This window comes from Nesoenas mayeri (genome assembly GCF_963082525.1).
Source record: "Nesoenas mayeri genome assembly, chromosome: 24".
NCBI classification, from domain to species: Eukaryota; Metazoa; Chordata; class Aves; order Columbiformes; family Columbidae; genus Nesoenas; species Nesoenas mayeri.
Window position 1 is genome coordinate 6458110 of NC_137546.1, and position 16497 is coordinate 6474606.

General features: G+C 59.5%; 1 protein-coding gene across 1 annotated transcript in view; it reads left to right on the plus strand.

The window, feature by feature from the left end:
• Positions 1-1254, plus strand: part of CCDC30 (coiled-coil domain containing 30) — a gene marked incomplete at both ends in the record, with an annotated part of 39216 nt that extends 37962 nt beyond the window's left edge. Inside the window, one exon of the mRNA XM_080358792.1 lies at positions 1041-1254. Within this exon, the coding sequence (XP_080214918.1) occupies positions 1041-1254 (214 nt within the window). The remainder of the gene's footprint in view (positions 1-1040) is intronic.
• Between the last annotated feature and the right edge of the window lie 15243 nt (positions 1255-16497).

Genomic DNA, 16497 nt, shown 5'->3' on the forward strand with positions numbered 1-16497 from the left:
AGTGGTAGGGAAATTGGTATGAGAAAGCCTCTGCAAATAATGGGATGGAGAAGTAGCATTGTCAGACTATGTCAGGGGTTTAGAAAGCAGCTCGGTGCCCAGGGGTTCAGGAGGAGGTTCTGGGGCCCACAGGGTGTCTGGAACAGGCTGCCCAGGGGGGTTGTGGAGTCTCCTTCTCTGGAGACATTCAAAACCCGCCTGGACGTGTTCCTGTGCGACCTCACCTGGGCGTTCCTGCTCCAGCAGGGGGATTGGACTGGATGAGCTTTTGAGGTCCCTTCCAATCGCAAACATACTGTGACTCAGCTGGAGGAAACGTATGGGAGCGTTAGTGCGGGAGCAAAGCGCTGAGCATCGCCCTGAGGCGCGGAAATGACCTTCCAGCCTTAGAGGTTGTAGGGAAGGTAGGCGGTTATGACATTGGACACACAGGGAACAAAATTCACCCAAAATATGTGTATTTTACAGTAGTTGTGAGCTTGGTTAGATACAGTAAAGTGTTACATATTCATGAAAGTTTTAGGAACGCCTATACATATTCATAACCTGTCCCTGAGAAGGTGGTTCTTATTACAATGAGTTCAGGAGACCATTTCCACAGTCTCCACCTCCGGCTCCTCCCGGTTGCGGCTGCGCAGGGATCGTGACCCCGGGTCCTGTGCTCTGTGCACGGTCACCTTTGGTCCAGTGTGATGAGTCGGTTGGGTCTCAGAGTGCTGAGCTGGTTAAACTGGCGTATCTCCTGTCCTGAGCCAGGTTTCTGTTCTCTGGTTCACCCCAGGATGCACCAAGGATTATTATCTTTGCAAGGATCAGTGAACTCCTGTTTCTCGGACAATAAGTTACGCAGAGCTAAGCAAGGCTGGGCAATAGCAGTGTGGGTTAAAGCTTTCTAAGTCTCTTTAGTGATGTGGGGTAGGGTTAGTTCTTTAAGTGTTAATTAGTTAATTGTCCTCGCGGAGCTGCTGGCAGGAGCGCCGGGGCTGCGCAGGGGCACCCCAACAATGCACAGTGACCCAAGGGAGGAAATTTGTTTCCAGCTGCCCGTGGCGAGAACCGCCGGACGCCCTCGGCGCCCCGAAGGCCGCGGCAGACACGAAGCCTGATGGAGAAGCTGAAAGCCAAGACTCCTGCGTTTGCTTATCCCCCTCTCAGCCTTCCGAGATCGGGTATTTAAATGTCGCTTCGCCCGGAGACACCGCGGCCTCCCAGCTGCAGGAGGAGAGTCTCAGCATCAGCTCCGAGAACTTCTGAACCCAGAGATTGGTAAAATAGCAGCTGGACTGCAAGGTTTGGGGCTCCTGGTGCTCTACGGTAGCGAGGGCTGCAGGGGCAGAATTGCCAAAGGGACGGATCTGGTGATTTGGGTGATACATTCGACAGCTTGTTTTCAGCTCACCCAACTGCAGGTGGAGTCTGGAACAGGCGGCCCAGGGAGGTGTCCCGGCCCCACGCCTGACAGGGTTCAAGAAGAGACTGAGCAAGGTCCTCAGACGCACGGTGTGGATTTTGGGGCTGTCCGGGAGTTGAACACAGTGATCCAGGTGGGTCCCTTCCAACTCAGGACGTTCGGTGACTCCATGAACTGTGTGTGCTCCCAGACCCCCCGCAGGCTGCAATTTGGAGACCAAGTCCGGGAAGCGGCAGAGGGGTGGGGTGAAGCGGATCTTCCCCCCAACCCTAATTCCTCGTCCAGTCTGGCCCTACAAGCTTTGTAAATAAAACTCGGAGAACTTCCCTCCTGCCACCTGCTGGCTTTTCTCCGTTCCCCTTGATCTGGGCTCAGACGCTGGTTTATCCCCTTTGGGCACGATCTTACCCCTTCTGTGCATCCTGGGAGGGGAACGGGGCACTGAGCACTGAGGGGGATGAGAAGGTGCGGAGGAGGAAGATGGGGGTAAGGAGGGGCTGTGAGAGCTGGATGGGAAAGGGACCAGGAGGGAGATGAAGGGAGATGGAGAGAACAAGGGAAATTGAATTAGGAGCAAGAGAAAGACACACCCAGGGGCCGTGGGTGCACGAGGAGGAACACAGAGGGGTCCGGGCTGTCCCAAAGAAACTTCAGTGGTCACCGAGGTGCCCCTACAGGTACATGGAGGAGTCCAGGGCACCCTGAAAGCAGCACAAAGGGAATTGGGACCCCAGGAAAAAAAAAGGGGTTCAGGATGCCCCACAATGACAAATGGAAGCAGCAGGGATGCTGCAGAAGTGTCACCAACGTACATAGCCAAATGGCCAAATGGCACTGACAGGCACATCGAGAGGGGCCATCACCCCAAAGGCACCTTGAACAGTGTGGGGACACCCCACGGACACCCTGGGGGCAGAACCAGGGCAGGGGGTGTCCAGCCCCGGCCGTGGTGCTGCCAGGAGCTGCCTTGGCCGGAGCCGGCCCTGCCCGGCCCCTGTCCCCTCTGTCCCCTCTGTCCCCTCTGTCCCCTCTGTCCCCTCTGCCCACAGCCAGATGTCCCCATGCCGGGGGACCCCAGGCCCTGTCCCGGGCGGGGGTCCCGGGGGCTCTGCCTGGGGCTGGACACGGCCGGGGCACCAGGGGCTGTGACACTCATTTCCAAACCCAGCGGCTTCCCGGGCTGAAGCAGCCAGAGCAGGATTCCAGCTCTGAGCTGATCCGCACGTTGGGTTGAGTCTCGCAGGGGTTTTACAGGCAGGAAAAGCCGCTGCCACGGGGCGTCTGACGGGGCTCTGGGAGCAGCTGTGGGGTCTGTGCAGCTCACGGCACCTGGTGCTGCGGCATTTGCTGGGGCTTCAACAAGAGCCCTGAGCAGCGGCTGCGAGCGACACCCTGGAGCCCACACCCCCTGCCTGGCCCGTGTGCGCAGGGAGGTGCTGAGCACGGGGACCCCCCCGCCGGCCCCTGCCCCCCAGCACCTGTGACGTCACTGAGCCGCCCATGACGTCAGCAAACACCGTCACTATAGCGGGGGCGCCGGCCGGGCCCCTCACACACAGCGCTGGTGCAGCTGGTGCAGCTGGTGCAGCTGGTGCAGCTGGTGCAGCTGGTGCAGCTGGTGGAGCTGGTGCTACTGGTGCCATTGGTGCTACTGGTGCTACTGGTGGAGCTGGTGGAGCTGGTGGAGCTGGTGCTACTAGTGGAGCTGGTGCTACTGGTGCTATTGGTGCTACTGGTGCTGCTGGTGGAGCTGGTGCTGCCAGTCCTATTGGTTGCTGGTGGTGCAGGTGCTCTCAGTGGAGCTGGTGCTGGTCGTACTGGTGGAGCTGGTGCTACTGGTGGAGCTCGTGCCGCTGGTGGAACTGGTGCTGCTGGTGCTGGTCGTACTGGTGAAGCTGGTGGAGCTGGTGCTGGTTGTACTGGTTAAGCTGGTGGAGCTGGTGCTGGTTGTACTGGTTAAGCTGGTGGAGCTGGTTCTGCTGCTGCTGGTGAAGCTGGTGGAGCTGGTGCTGGTGGAGCTGGTGGAGCTGCTGCTGGTGCTGCTGGTGGAGCTGGTGGAGCTGGTGGTGCTGCTGCAGGTCCTTCCAGTGGTGCTGCTACAGCTGGTGCTGGTGCTGCTGGTGCAGCCTGTGCCGGTGGTTGCTGGTGCAGCTGGTGCAGCTGGTGCTGCTGTGGTCGGTGCTGGTGGAGCAGCGTCCCAGCGCCATGGAAAGGCTCTTGCGGTTCCTGCGGCGCAGGACGGCGCGGGGGACGCGCCCGACGCCCGGGAGCAGCCGTGGCTACGAGTCCCAGCCGCGGGTTCGGGACGAGCTGTGGCTGCGAGGAGCCGCCAACCAGAGCGACGGCGCTGGGCCGCAGGTGAGTGAAACCAGGGATGGCGGAGGGGAGTCTTGGCTCTCGGGCCGTATTGCACGCGGATGCAAATCAGACTTTTCCAGGAGCGATGTCGAACCCAGAGCTGTGGAAAACTCTTTTAGAACCTGGCGTCCAGTTGGTGACAGTTCCTCCTCTGCGAGTCGAAATGCTGCCGCTCTCTCCTCTTTTGAGCTGCTCTCCTGAGCTCTGTCCCTTTGTGTCCTTTGGCTTTGAACAGGCACAAGATGCCAGAGCCCCAAAAGCGACGGCGGGTTCGGGTTCGTCCTCTTTCTGCTGGGTCCATGGAAGGTTTCACGCGTCAGAAAGTGCTGAAGTGAAGCAGTTTATCGGAGACCTGGAGCAACAGCTCCTCATGGAATTGAACCCGGCTGAGGCGCTGGAAGCCAACAGGCGCTTGGAAGAGGCTTTAACCAGAGCCGAAAGAAAAGCTGCTCGGCTGGAGATGGAAGCGACCCTGCTGAAAAAGAACATCGGGAGGAAGACAACGGCGTTACAAACCACAGCAGAAGAACTACGGCAGGCCCGGCAGCGGATTGAGCGGTACCAGGCTCTGTACAGCCAGGCGGATCAGGAGAGGAGAGACGCCGTGCAGAGGGCAGAAGAGCTGCGGGAACAAGTGGCCGAGCTGCGGGGTGAAAACCTTTGGCTGCGTCAGCAGCTGCGGGACGCGCAGAACAAGGCCGCCCCGGAGCCCGTGGTGAGTGACGCCTTCCCGCGCCCGCGACACGGCAGAGCAGGAGGCGAGGGCAGCGCTGGCCCAGAACGGGCAGAGGAGAGCGGCTCCGCGGCTCTCGGGCGCTTCTGTCGACCAGCGGGTAGAAGCTCCACGCCGGGGACTCCGTCACGGGGCTGGGTTCTTTGTCCTGGTTTTGTTGGATTGCGGAAGGTTCTGGCAAGCCGTGACACACGCTCATAGACACATCTGTGAGCAGAAGCGCTCGGGCTTGCCTCGGTTTTCGTTCGTGTAGCAGAAGAACAGCGGAAAGGTTGATACGCAGAGTTGGCCGTGGGGACCCTCACCCCCATCTCTGGAGAAAGGGCTGCAGCCCAACCGCAGCACTTGCGTTGGCATCCGATTCGATTTCGGCGTGATTTTAAGAACCGAGCGAAAGCCCAAAGGCCCCGTCTCAGCATCTGCTGAGAAGAACGTGCTGGAAACATCTTCACGAAGAGATGCCATGTCCTTAGTTGTCTTCCCTGGCCAAGGATGGCTGGAGATCATCCGCTGAGCAGATGTCGTAGTAGAGGAGATTTCTCCACTTTGCAATGACCTTAGAAAAGAGATTTTGGTAGATTAACCTGTAACTGAAAGTAAAAATGCCCGTTTTGCCTTCTCATCTTTATCTTCACACTCCTCTGGGTTTGTTTCCTTAGAGAGAAATGGGACGGCCAGAAGAGACGTCAGTGGCAGCTGGGACACAGCACCACGATGGGCTGACGCGAGAGAACCCCCGGGTGCCAGAGGACTTGGACAAGGTCAAGGCCAAGGTACAGAGAGTCTGTGAAGGTGCTCGCAGGTCTGAGCTGTTCTTGTCCTTCAGTGACCAGAAGAGAAGAAAATCTTCTGGGAACAGGCCCAGCAGAGATTTGCCTGAGGACGTTCTGAGCTTCAACGTCACTAACAATTGTTTTCCGGCTGTTGTCACGGCTGTGACCTCCATCCAAACATCTGATGGGGTTTCACAGAGATTTCAGACAGATGTTTTTCCCCACATCCAGGTGTGTGAACTCTCGGCACAGCTGGAGCTGCACTCCCAGCTCTCTCTGCAGCTCAAAGCCTCAATCCAGGGGCTGCAGGAGCTGGTGGCTCTTGTGCCACGTGGCTTGGCCACTGCTGGGGGGGCTCACGGCCCAGCAGCGCTTCGTGGACAAGGCTGCGAGCAGCCAAGGGAGGAGCAGCCGGAGCCGAGGGGCAGAGACCTGGATCCCAACGTGCAGACATCACGGAGCCCGCGGGACCTGAGCCGCTCCGCACAGCCCGGCCTTTCTGCCGGGGCCGGCGCGGCGCCGGCAGCAGCCGCTGCCCAGAGCCCGCAGGAGCCGCGGCGCAGACGCTTCCGTCGCCCGGCAAAGACTCTGGGCCAGAGCCGGGGCCGCAGCGGGAGCCCGTCGGGCTCAGGTGAGCAGCTCCGGACGCGGTTCTGCAGCGCCCCGGGGGGCAGGGGCGGCCTTGGGTTGTGCTGGGGAGCCAGAGAGCGCAAGTCTCGTCTGTGCAGTCCTGGGCAGCTGCAGCCGGGACAAAGACCTCACTGGCCCGTCCCGCAGAGCACAGAGCAGGCGCTGGTACCTGGGACCGACTGACACGGGCTCTCGCTGCTTCTCTCCCAGGCGCCGCTGAGCGTGGGGCTGGATCTGCTGGGGACTCTCCCCGGGTGTCTCCTGCTCCTGTGCCGAATGCAGATGACGTCCAGGATCCCCCGGCCAGGGCAACACCGGCCGACCTCAGTGATTTGGAAGAGGAGCTGTTGCAATAGTTAGCAAGCAGGATTAAACTCGTGAAGGTTCGTTCCTGTGCCCGCCTGCTGTGCTTTCCCGTGGCGTCCCCTCCTGGCCCCGCAGCGCTGGCTGAGCCGGGGGCAGCGGCTGGGACAGCAAAGCCCCTGGAGCCCCCGCTGCCCTGCTCCCCGGGGCTCGGGGCTGTGGGGCCGCAGGGGCCGGCCCGGCTCTGGGGGGGCTGCCCAGGCCCTGGACCCCTCGCACCGGGGGTGCTGGGAGCTGCAGTCCCTCGCCTCACAGCACCGTTCTTCCGAGAACACTGTTTAATACCATGTGAGACGCGTGTACATTTGTGACAACGTTTGTCTCCTCTGATCCTGCCGTGTTTTCCCATCACCACCCCTCGTGTCCCCAAGCCGGGGGTCCCGGGGGCTCTGCCTGGGGCTGGACACGGCCGGGGCACCAGGGGCTGTGACACTCATTTCCAAACCCAGCGGCTTCCCGGGCTGAAGCAGCCAGAGCAGGTTTCCAGCTCTGAGCTGATCCGCACGTTGGGTTGAGTCTCGCAGGGGTTTTACAGGCAGGAAAAGCCGCTGCCACGGGGCGTCTGACGGGGCTCTGGGAGCAGCTGTGGGGTCTGTGCAGCTCACGGCACCTGGTGCTGCAGCATTTGCTGGGGCTTCAACAAGAGCCGTGAGCAGAGGGGCCACAGGACTACCAGAGCCAGGCCTGCAGATGTGAACCTGTCAGCCTTGCCATGGGGAGAGCAGGGATACAAGAATCACAGAATCACAGACCAGTTTGGGTTGAAGGACCTTCCCAGCCCCCCAGTGCCCCCCCTGCCATGACAGGGACATCTTCACCAGCTCAGGGTGCTCAGAGCCCCGTCCAGCCTGGCCTGGGATGTCTCAGGGATGGTTCAGCCACCACCTCTCTGGCCAACCTGGGCCAGGCTCTCACCACCCTCAGGGACCACAGTTTCTTCCTCATGTGGGAGCGCACACTGAAACTGCACCAAAATCACACAGAGAAAAGCATTAGCAGGGCCCTGGTCTCGTCCGCATCCCGGGGCGGGTCTGCAGAGAACCTCATGTCCACTGTCCCTCCTCGGCACACCAGGACGCACAAGATCTTGACGACAAAGCCCTTGCCAGCAGTTTCATGGTTGCTTTGATGCACGTCAAGAGCTTCTCCTCGGCTGCCCCTTGCCCATGGAAATGTGAAACCAGGCCGTGGAGATCTCACGTGTGGCCTCTGCAGCGCGTACGTCTGCACAGACCCCGGGGAAGAACGACTGGAAACCAGCCCCGAGCCCTCGTCGTGGTTCAACGTAATCACAACCACGACTGCCGCTTTTCACCCCCAGAGAGGGGAGGGAACCGAAAGGACGGGGAGAAACTCTTGGACTGAGAGAAACACAGTTTAATAAAATATCAAAATAATACTAATAGTAGAGCGCTAGCTATGAAAATGAAAGGTTTTTAACTGCGTGAAGGAAATTACCTCATTTTCACTCAGAGCAGCCCAGCCCAGCCGAGCCCTCCACAACAGCCCCGGGGACACTGGGGGACAGCGGGGACAGCCTGGCCCTGCACATAAGGGCTTTGCTCCTGGGCAGCCCAGGGCTGCCATAGGGGGCAAGGGATGCTCTGGAAAGCCGAGGTGCTGCCAGCGTCCCAAACCCTCTGACACGGCCCCGACACCTGCCCGGCGGTGTCTGGGGTCACAGGGCTGAGCACAGGGGTGGCCGGGCCAGTGACAACGTGCTCTTGGGCCACCAGCTGCCGGCAATCGCAGTTATTTTGGTTGGGAAAGCCCCTCAAGATCACCAAGTCCAACCATAACCCACCCCAGCACTGCCCCATGTCCTGAGAACCTCATGTCCGTCTGTCCAGCCCTCCAGGGATGGTGACTCCAGCACTGCCCTGGGCAGCCTGTTCCAATGCCCCACAGCCCTTTGGGGAAGAAATTGTTCCCACATCCAACCTCAACCTCCCCTGGCGCAACTTGAGGCCGTTTCCTCTGCTCCTGGCGCTTGTTCCTGGGGAGCAGAGCCCGACCCCCCTGGCTCCAAGCTCCTTTCAGGCAGGTCAGAGATCAGAAGGTCTCCCCTCAGCTCCTGTTCTCCAGCTGAACCCCCAGGTCCCTCAGCCGCTCCATCACATTGTGCTCCAGCCCCTCACCAGCTCCGGTCCCTTCTCTCCACTCGCTCCAGCACCTCAAGGCCCTTCTTGGTGTGAGTTGACCCCACCACCCCTCTGGCCGCCATTTTGTGCCCTGAGGTGATCTCGGTGCCGCCATTTCAAGCTCTGAGCTGAGGGGCCCAAAAGTGCCCCCAGGGTTCGCGGTTTGGCCTCACTGTGCCCAGCACAGCCCTCAGATCCCGTTCAGAAACTCCCCGAGCTCCAGCTGCTGTTCCCTCAGAACTCTTAGTGCTGGGCAGTGGCTCAAAAGCCTCTTTTTTGGGGTACGTTACATCGCACGGTGCATCAGTTCTGGGAGTTAACACGCTTGGTGGTCGCCCCTTTGGTGAAGCGCGGGGGGGTTGAGAGAGGACGGAGACGAGCGAAGCGTAACCGCTGGTGTTGTTTCCCTCTGCCGCCCTGCGCAGGGGAAGGTGCTGGTTGCGCAGATGGCGGCTGAGAACGAGAAGTTACTGCAGGAAAGGAGGCGGCTCCTCCAGAAGATCAGCGCCCAAGAGGAGACCCCTTGGAGCAGCCGGTCTGCGGTGGCCGCCCCGCAGAGCAGGTGGGCACTGCCGCTCCCCTCGGAAAATGCACCGTGGCCGGAAGGAAAATAACTTGCGCCTTGTGTGTGTGACGTGCTCAGAGTGAAGCTCCCGGACGAGGAGAACGCGCGGCCGCACGAGGGCAAACTCCAGCTCTGCGGCCACGGGCAGCGCGCGCCGAGGAGCAGCCGGGCCCCCACCGCCCAGGTGAGACGGGGAGGGCTCGGGCTCGGCAGACGGGCAGGAGCTGCTGTTCCGCCCCAGAGTCTGACAATGCGTCACGGTCAAAGGGACCCGTGAGGATCATCCAGTCCTGCTCCTCACGGGACTGCGCACCCTGAGCCCAGATGCTCCTTGGACGAGGGTGGGTGTTTGGAGCTGCAGCTGAGGGTGCTGGAGAGCAGCTGAATTGGCCCTTGGGCTGGGAAGGAAGGGGCTCCAAACACATTGGGATGGTTCTGTGGTGAGGAGGGACTTTGTGGGGAGCGGGAAGCTCGATACGCTTGTCCTACCGCTCCATCCCCGAGCTGCTGTGCCCTGAGAACCTTTAGTAGCAAAAGAAAAGGGGGTTACCCAGAGAGGGGGTGGATGAACCATCCCTGAGACATCCCAGGCCAGGCTGGACGGGCTCTGAGCACCCTGAGCTGGTGCAGATGTCCCTGTCATGGCAGGGAGGCACTGGGGCGCTGGGAAGGTCCTTCAACACAAACCATCCCGTAATTCTGTCCTTTTTCACAAGAACAGAAATGTCACTTTCGCTCCTTTGCAGATGTAGAGTGGTTAAAAGTCCTTAGTTTCAAAATTAGCTTGAAACTTAGGAGAAATCACCCAGAGTGGTGTGGTTGGGAATGTTATTGATGTAAATGAAAACAACTCAGATCAAGCTGAGCGATAATATTGACTAAACTGAACTAAGTGAAGATATGCCTTCCCTAAAACCTCAGCTGTGGATTGGCCAAGTTACTGAAGAACTTTTTGGGGATAAATGGAGAAAAGACCAGGAAAAGACCAAGGTAGTGTTTCCACAGCTCTGCAAAGAAAACGGGTGCATTTGGCAGTTTATTGGTACGTTTTGAAATGCGGAGGGAACCAACCACGGTTGGAAATGAGCTGGTCAGGCTGCAAGTGCTGTTTGAGGCCTGTTTGTGCGTCCTGCTTCATGTTCTTTCTTTCTCTTTGTTTCACCTGGGCCAGGTGGGTCTTCTATTTGTAAGTTGAAATTCAGACCCAAAGGACGAATCGATGACGATCGCCCCTGTGGGGCTGGAGCTCTTGGGGAGAACTGGTGGGGCTGGGGCTCTGTGGAAGCCAACGCTGGGTGTTGGATTCGGGCTCTGACACGCAGAATTTCCCCTGACGGTCTCTCTTCCTCCTCCCAGGACCCCGAGAGCGCTGACTTCTCCGAACGCCAACGGCAGAGTAAGGTGTTGCCATCTCCCCGAGCCAGGTACCGTGGGGGAAAAGGAGGAGGCGGGAATCGCCTCTGCGTGTGCCGAGGGACAAGTTGAGCCTTTTGGCTGCTGCACCCTGAGCCTTCACCTCCGAGGGTCTTCTTGTGACATTTTTGGGTGGCCAGCTGATAGGACAACGGTGCCAGAACAGACAAGGGGAAGGCAGAGGGACTCTGATTGCTGGAGACCCAGCAGGGCGGGTTTGCTTACAGCCTCCGGGTGCTGCGCAGCTCACCTCGCCTGTTTGGGTCAAATGGTAGGGAAATTGGTATGAGAAAGCCTCTGCAAATAATGGGATGGAGAAGTAGCATTGTCAGACTATGTCAGGGGTTTAGAAAGCAGCTCGGTGCCCAGGGGTTCAGGAGGAGGTTCTGGGGCCCACAGGGTGTCTGGAACAGGCTGCCCAGGGGGGTTGTGGAGTCTCCTTCTCTGCAGACATTCAAAACCCGCCTGGACACCTTCCTGTGCGACCTCACCTGGGCGTTCCTGCTCCAGCAGGGGGATTGCACTGGATGAGCTTTTGAGGTCCCTTCCAATCCCAAACATACTGTGACTCAGCTGGAGGAAACGTATGGGAGCGTTAGTGCGGGAGCAAAGCGCTGAGCATCGCCCTGAGGCGCGGAAATGACCTTCCAGCCTTAGAGGTTGTAGGGAAGGTAGGCGGTTATGACATTGGACACACAGGGAAAAAAATTCACCCAAAATATGTGTATTTTACAGTAGTTGTGAGCTTGGTTAGATACAGTAAAGTGTTACATATTCATGAAAGTTTTAGGAACGCCTATACATATTCATAACCTGTCCCTGAGAAGGTGGTTCTTATTACAATGAGTTCAGGAGACCATTTCCACAGTCTCCACCTCCGGCTCCTCCCGGTTGCGGCTGCGCAGGGATCGTGACCCCGGGTCCTGTGCTCTGTGCACGGTCACCTTTGGTCCAGCGTGATGAGTCGGTTGGGTCTCAGAGTGCTGAGCTGGTTAAACTGGCGTATCTCCTGTCCTGAGCCAGGTTTCTGTTCTCTGGTTCACCCCAGGATGCACCAAGGATTATTATCTTTGCAAGGATCAGTGAACTCCTGTTTCTCGGACAATAAGTTACGCAGAGCTAAGCAAGGCTGGGCAATAGCGATGTGGGTTAAAGCTTTCTACGTCTCTTTAGTGATGTGGGGTAGGGTTAGTTCTTTAAGTGTTAATTAGTTAATTGTCCTCGCGGAGCTGCTGGCAGGAGCGCCGGGGCTGCGCAGGGGCACCCCAACAATGCACAGTGACCCAAGGGAGGAAATTTGTTTCCAGCTGCCCGTGGCGAGAACCGCCGGACGCCCTCGGCGCCCCGAAGGCCGCGGCAGACACGAAGCCTGATGGAGAAGCTGAAAGCCAAGACTCCTGCATTTGCTTATCCCCCTCTCAGCCTTCCGAGATCGGGTATTTAAATGTCGCTTCGCCCGGAGACACCGCGGCCTCCCAGCTGCAGGAGGAGAGTCTCAGCATCAGCTCCGAGAACTTCTGAACCCAGAGATTGGTAAAATAGCAGCTGGACTGCAAGGTTTGGGGCTCCTGGTGCTCTACGGTAGCGAGGGCTGCAGGGGCAGAATTGCCAAAGGGACCGATCTGGTGATTTGGGTGATACATTCGACAGCTTGTTTTCAGCTCACCCAACTGCAGGTGGAGTCTGGAACAGGCGGCCCAGGGGGGTGTCCCGGCCCCACGCTTGATAGGGTTCAAGAAGAGACTGAGCAAGGTCCTCAGACGCACGGTGTGGATTTTGGGGCTGTCCGGGAGTTGAACACAGTGATCCAGGTGGGTCTCTTCCAACTCAGGACATTCGGTGACTCCATGAACTGTGTGTGCTCCCAGACCTCCCACAGGCTGCAATTTGGAGACCAAGTCCGGGAAGCGGCAGAGGGGTGGGGTGAAGCGGATCTTCCCCCCAACCCTAATTCCTCGTCCAGACTGGCCCTACAAGCTTTGTAAATAAAACTCGGAGAACTTCCCTCCTGCCACCTGCTGGCTTTTCTCCGTTCCCCTTGATCTGGGCTCAGACGCTGGTTTATCCCCTTTGGGCACGATCTTACCCCTTCTGTGCATCCTGGGAGGCGAACGGGGCACTGAGCACTGAGGGGGATGAGAAGGTGCGGAGGAGGAAGATGGGGGTAAGGAGGGGCTGTGAGAGCTGGATGGGAAAGGGACCAGGAGGGAGATGAAGGGAGATGGAGAGAACAAGGGAAATTGAATTAGGAGCAAGAGAAAGACACACCCAGGGGCCGTGGGTGCACGAGGAGGAACACAGAGGGGTCCGGGCTGTCCCAAAGAAACTTCAGTGGTCACCGGGTTGCCCCTAAAGGTACATGGAGGAGTCCAGGGCACCCCGAAAGCAGCACAAAGGGAATTGGGACCCCCAGGAAAAAAAACAAGCGGTTCAGGATGCCTCACAATGACAAATGGAAGCAGCAAGGATGCTGCAGAAGTGTCACCAACGTACATAGCCAAATGGCCAAATGGCACTGACAGGCACATCGAGAGGGGCCATCACCCCAAAGGCACCTTGAGCGGTGTGGGGACACCCCACAGACACCCTGGGGGCACAACCAGGGCAGGGGGTGTCCAGCCCCGGCCGTGGTGCTGCCAGGAGCTGCCTTGGCCAGAGTCGCCCCTGCCCGGCCCCTGTCCCCTCTGTCTCCTCTGTCCCCTCTGCCCACAGCCGGATGTCCCTATGCCGGGGGACCCCAGGCCCTGTCCCGGGCGGGGGGTCCCGGGGGCTCTGCCTGGGGCTGGACACGGCCGGGGCACCAGGGGCTGTGACACTCATTTCCAAACCCAGCGGCTTCCCGGGCTGAAGCAGCCAGAGCAGGATTCCAGCTCTGAGCTGATCCGCACGTTGGGTTGAGTCTCGCAGGGGTTTTACAGGCAGGAAAAGCCGCTGCCACGGGGCGTCTGACGGGGCTCTGGGAGCAGCTGTGGGGTCTGTGCAGCTCACGGCACCTGGTGCTGCGGCATTTGCTGGGGCTTCAACAAGAGCCCTGAGCAGCGGCTGCGAGCGACACCCTGGAGCCCACACCCCCTGCCTGGCCCGTGTGCGCAGGGAGGTGCTGAGCACGGGGACCCCCCCACCGGCCTCTGCCCCCCAGTGCTTGTGACGTCACTGAGCCGCCCATGACGTCAGCAAACACCGTCACTATAGCGGGGGCGCTGGCCGGGCCCCTCACACACAGCGCTGGTGCAGCTGGTGGAGCTGGTGGAGCTGGTGCTACTGGTGCCATTGGTGCTACTGGTGCTACTGGTGGAGCTGGTGCTACTAGTGGAGCTGGTGCTGCTGGTGGAGCTGGTGCTGCTGGTGGAGCTGGTGCTGCTGGTGCTGCCAGTCCTATTGGTTGCTGGTGGTGCAGGTGCTCTCAGTGGAGCTGGTGCTGGTCATACTGGTGGAGCTGGTGCTACTGGTGGAGCTCGTGCCGCTGGTGGAACTGGTGCTGCTGGTGCTGGTCGTACTGGTGAAGCTAGTGCTGCTGGTGCTGGTGCTGCTGGTGGAGCTGGTGCTGCTGGTGCTGGTTGTACTGGTGAAGCTGGTGGAGCTGGTGCTGGTGGAGCTGGTGGAGCTGCTGCTGCTGGTGCTGGTCGTACGGGTGGAGCTGGTGGAGCTGGTGCTGCTGGTGCTGGTTGTACTGGTGAAGCTGGTGGAGCTGGTGCTGCTGGTGGAGCTGGTGGAGCTGCTGCTGGTGCTGCTGGTGGAGCTGGTGGAGCTGGTGCTGCTGCTGCTGCTGCAGGTCCTTCCAGTGGTGCTGCTACAGCTGGTGCTGGTGCTGCTGGTGCAGCCTGTGCCGGTGGTTGCTGGTGCAGCTGGTGCAGCTGGTGCTGCTGTGGTCGGTGCTGGTGGAGCAGCGTCCCAGCGCCATGGAAAGGCTCTTGCGGTTCCTGCGGCGCAGGACGGCGCGGGGGACGCGCCCGACGCCCGGGAGCAGCCGTGGCTACGAGTCCCAGCCGCGGGTTCGGGACGAGCTGTGGCTGCGAGGAGCCGCCAACCAGAGCGACGGCGCTGGGCCGCAGGTGAGTGAAACCAGGGATGGCGGAGGGGAGTCTTGGCTCTCGGGCCGTATTGCACGCGGATGCAAATCAGACTTTTCCAGGAGCGATGTCGAACCCAGAGCTGTGGAAAACTCTTTTAGAACCTGGCGTCCAGTTGGTGACAGTTCCTCCTCTGCGAGTCGAAATGCTGCCGCTCTCTCCTCTTTTGAGCTGCTCTCCTGAGCTCTGTCCCTTTGTGTCCTTTGGCTTTGAACAGGCACAAGATGCCAGAGCCCCAAAAGCGACGGCGGGTTCGGGTTCGTCCTCTTTCTGCTGGGTCCATGGAAGGTTTCACGCGTCAGAAAGTGCTGAAGTGAAGCAGTTTATCGGAGACCTGGAGCAACAGCTCCTCATGGAATTGAACCCGGCTGAGGCGCTGGAAGCCAACAGGCGCTTGGAAGAGGCTTTAACCAGAGCCGAAAGAAAAGCTGCTCGGCTGGAGATGGAAGCGACCCTGCTGAAAAAGAACATCGGGAGGAAGACAACGGCGTTACAAACCACAGCAGAAGAACTACGGCAGGCCCGGCAGCGGATTGAGCGGTACCAGGCTCTGTACAGCCAGGCGGATCAGGAGAGGAGAGACGCCGTGCAGAGGGCAGAAGAGCTGCGGGAACAAGTGGCCGAGCTGCGGGGTGAAAACCTTTGGCTGCGTCAGCAGCTGCGGGACGCGCAGAACAAGGCCGCCCCGGAGCCCGTGGTGAGTGACGCCTTCCCGCGCCCGCGACACGGCAGAGCAGGAGGCGAGGGCAGCGCTGGCCCAGAACGGGCAGAGGAGAGTGGCTCCGCGGCTCTCGGGCGCTTCTGTCGACCAGCGGGTAGAAGCTCCACGCCGGGGACTCCGTCACGGGGCTGGGTTCTTTGTCCTGGTTTTGTTGGATTGCGGAAGGTTCTGGCAAGCCGTGACACACGCTCATAGACACATCTGTGAGCAGAAGCGCTCGGGCTTGCCTCGGTTTTCGTTCGTGTAGCAGAAGAACAGCGGAAAGGTTGATACGCAGAGTTGGCCGTGGGGACCCTCACCCCCATCCCTGGAGAAAGGGCTGCAGCCCAACCGCAGCACTTGCGTTGGCATCCGATTCGATTTCGGCGTGATTTTAAGAACCGAGCGAAAGCCCAAAGGCCCCGTCTCAGCATCTGCTGAGAAGAACGTGCTGGAAACATCTTCACGAAGAGATGCCATGTCCTTAGTTGTCTTCCCTGGCCAAGGATGGCTGGAGATCATCCGCTGAGCAGATGTCGTAGTAGAGGAGATTTCTCCACTTTGCAATGACCTTAGAAAAGAGATTTTGGTAGATTAACCTGTAACTGAAAGTAAAAATGCCCGTTTTGCCTTCTCATCTTTATCTTCACACTCCTCTGGGTTTGTTTCCTTAGAGAGAAATGGGACGGCCAGAAGAGACGTCAGTGGCAGCTGGGACACAGCACCACGATGGGCTGACGCGAGAGAACCCCCGGGTGCCAGAGGACTTGGACAAGGTCAAGGCCAAGGTACAGAGAGTCTGTGAAGGTGCTCGCAGGTCTGAGCTGTTCTTGTCCTTCAGTGACCAGAAGAGAAGAAAATCTTCTGGGAACAGGCCCAGCAGAGATTTGTCTGAGCACGTTCTGAGCTTCAACGTCATTAACAATTGTTTTCCGGCTGTTGTCACGGCTGTGACCTCCATCCAAACATCTGATGGGGTTTCACAGAGATTTCAGACAGATGTTTTTCCCCACATCCAGGTGTGTGAACTCTCGGCACAGCTGGAGCTGCACTCCCAGCTCTCTCTGCAGCTCAAAGCCTCAATCCAGGGGCTGCAGGAGCTGGTGGCTCTTGTGCCACGTGGCTTGGCCACTGCTGGGGGGGCTCACGGCCCAGCAGCGCTTCGTGGACAAGGCTGCGAGCAGCCAAGGGAGGAGCAGCCGGAGCCGAGGGGCAGAGACCTGGATCCCAACGTGCAGACATCACGGAGCCCGCGGGACCTGAGCCGCTCCGCACAGCCCGGCCTTTCTGCCGGGGCCGGCGCGGCGCCGGCAGCAGCCGCTGCCCAGAGCCCGCAGGAG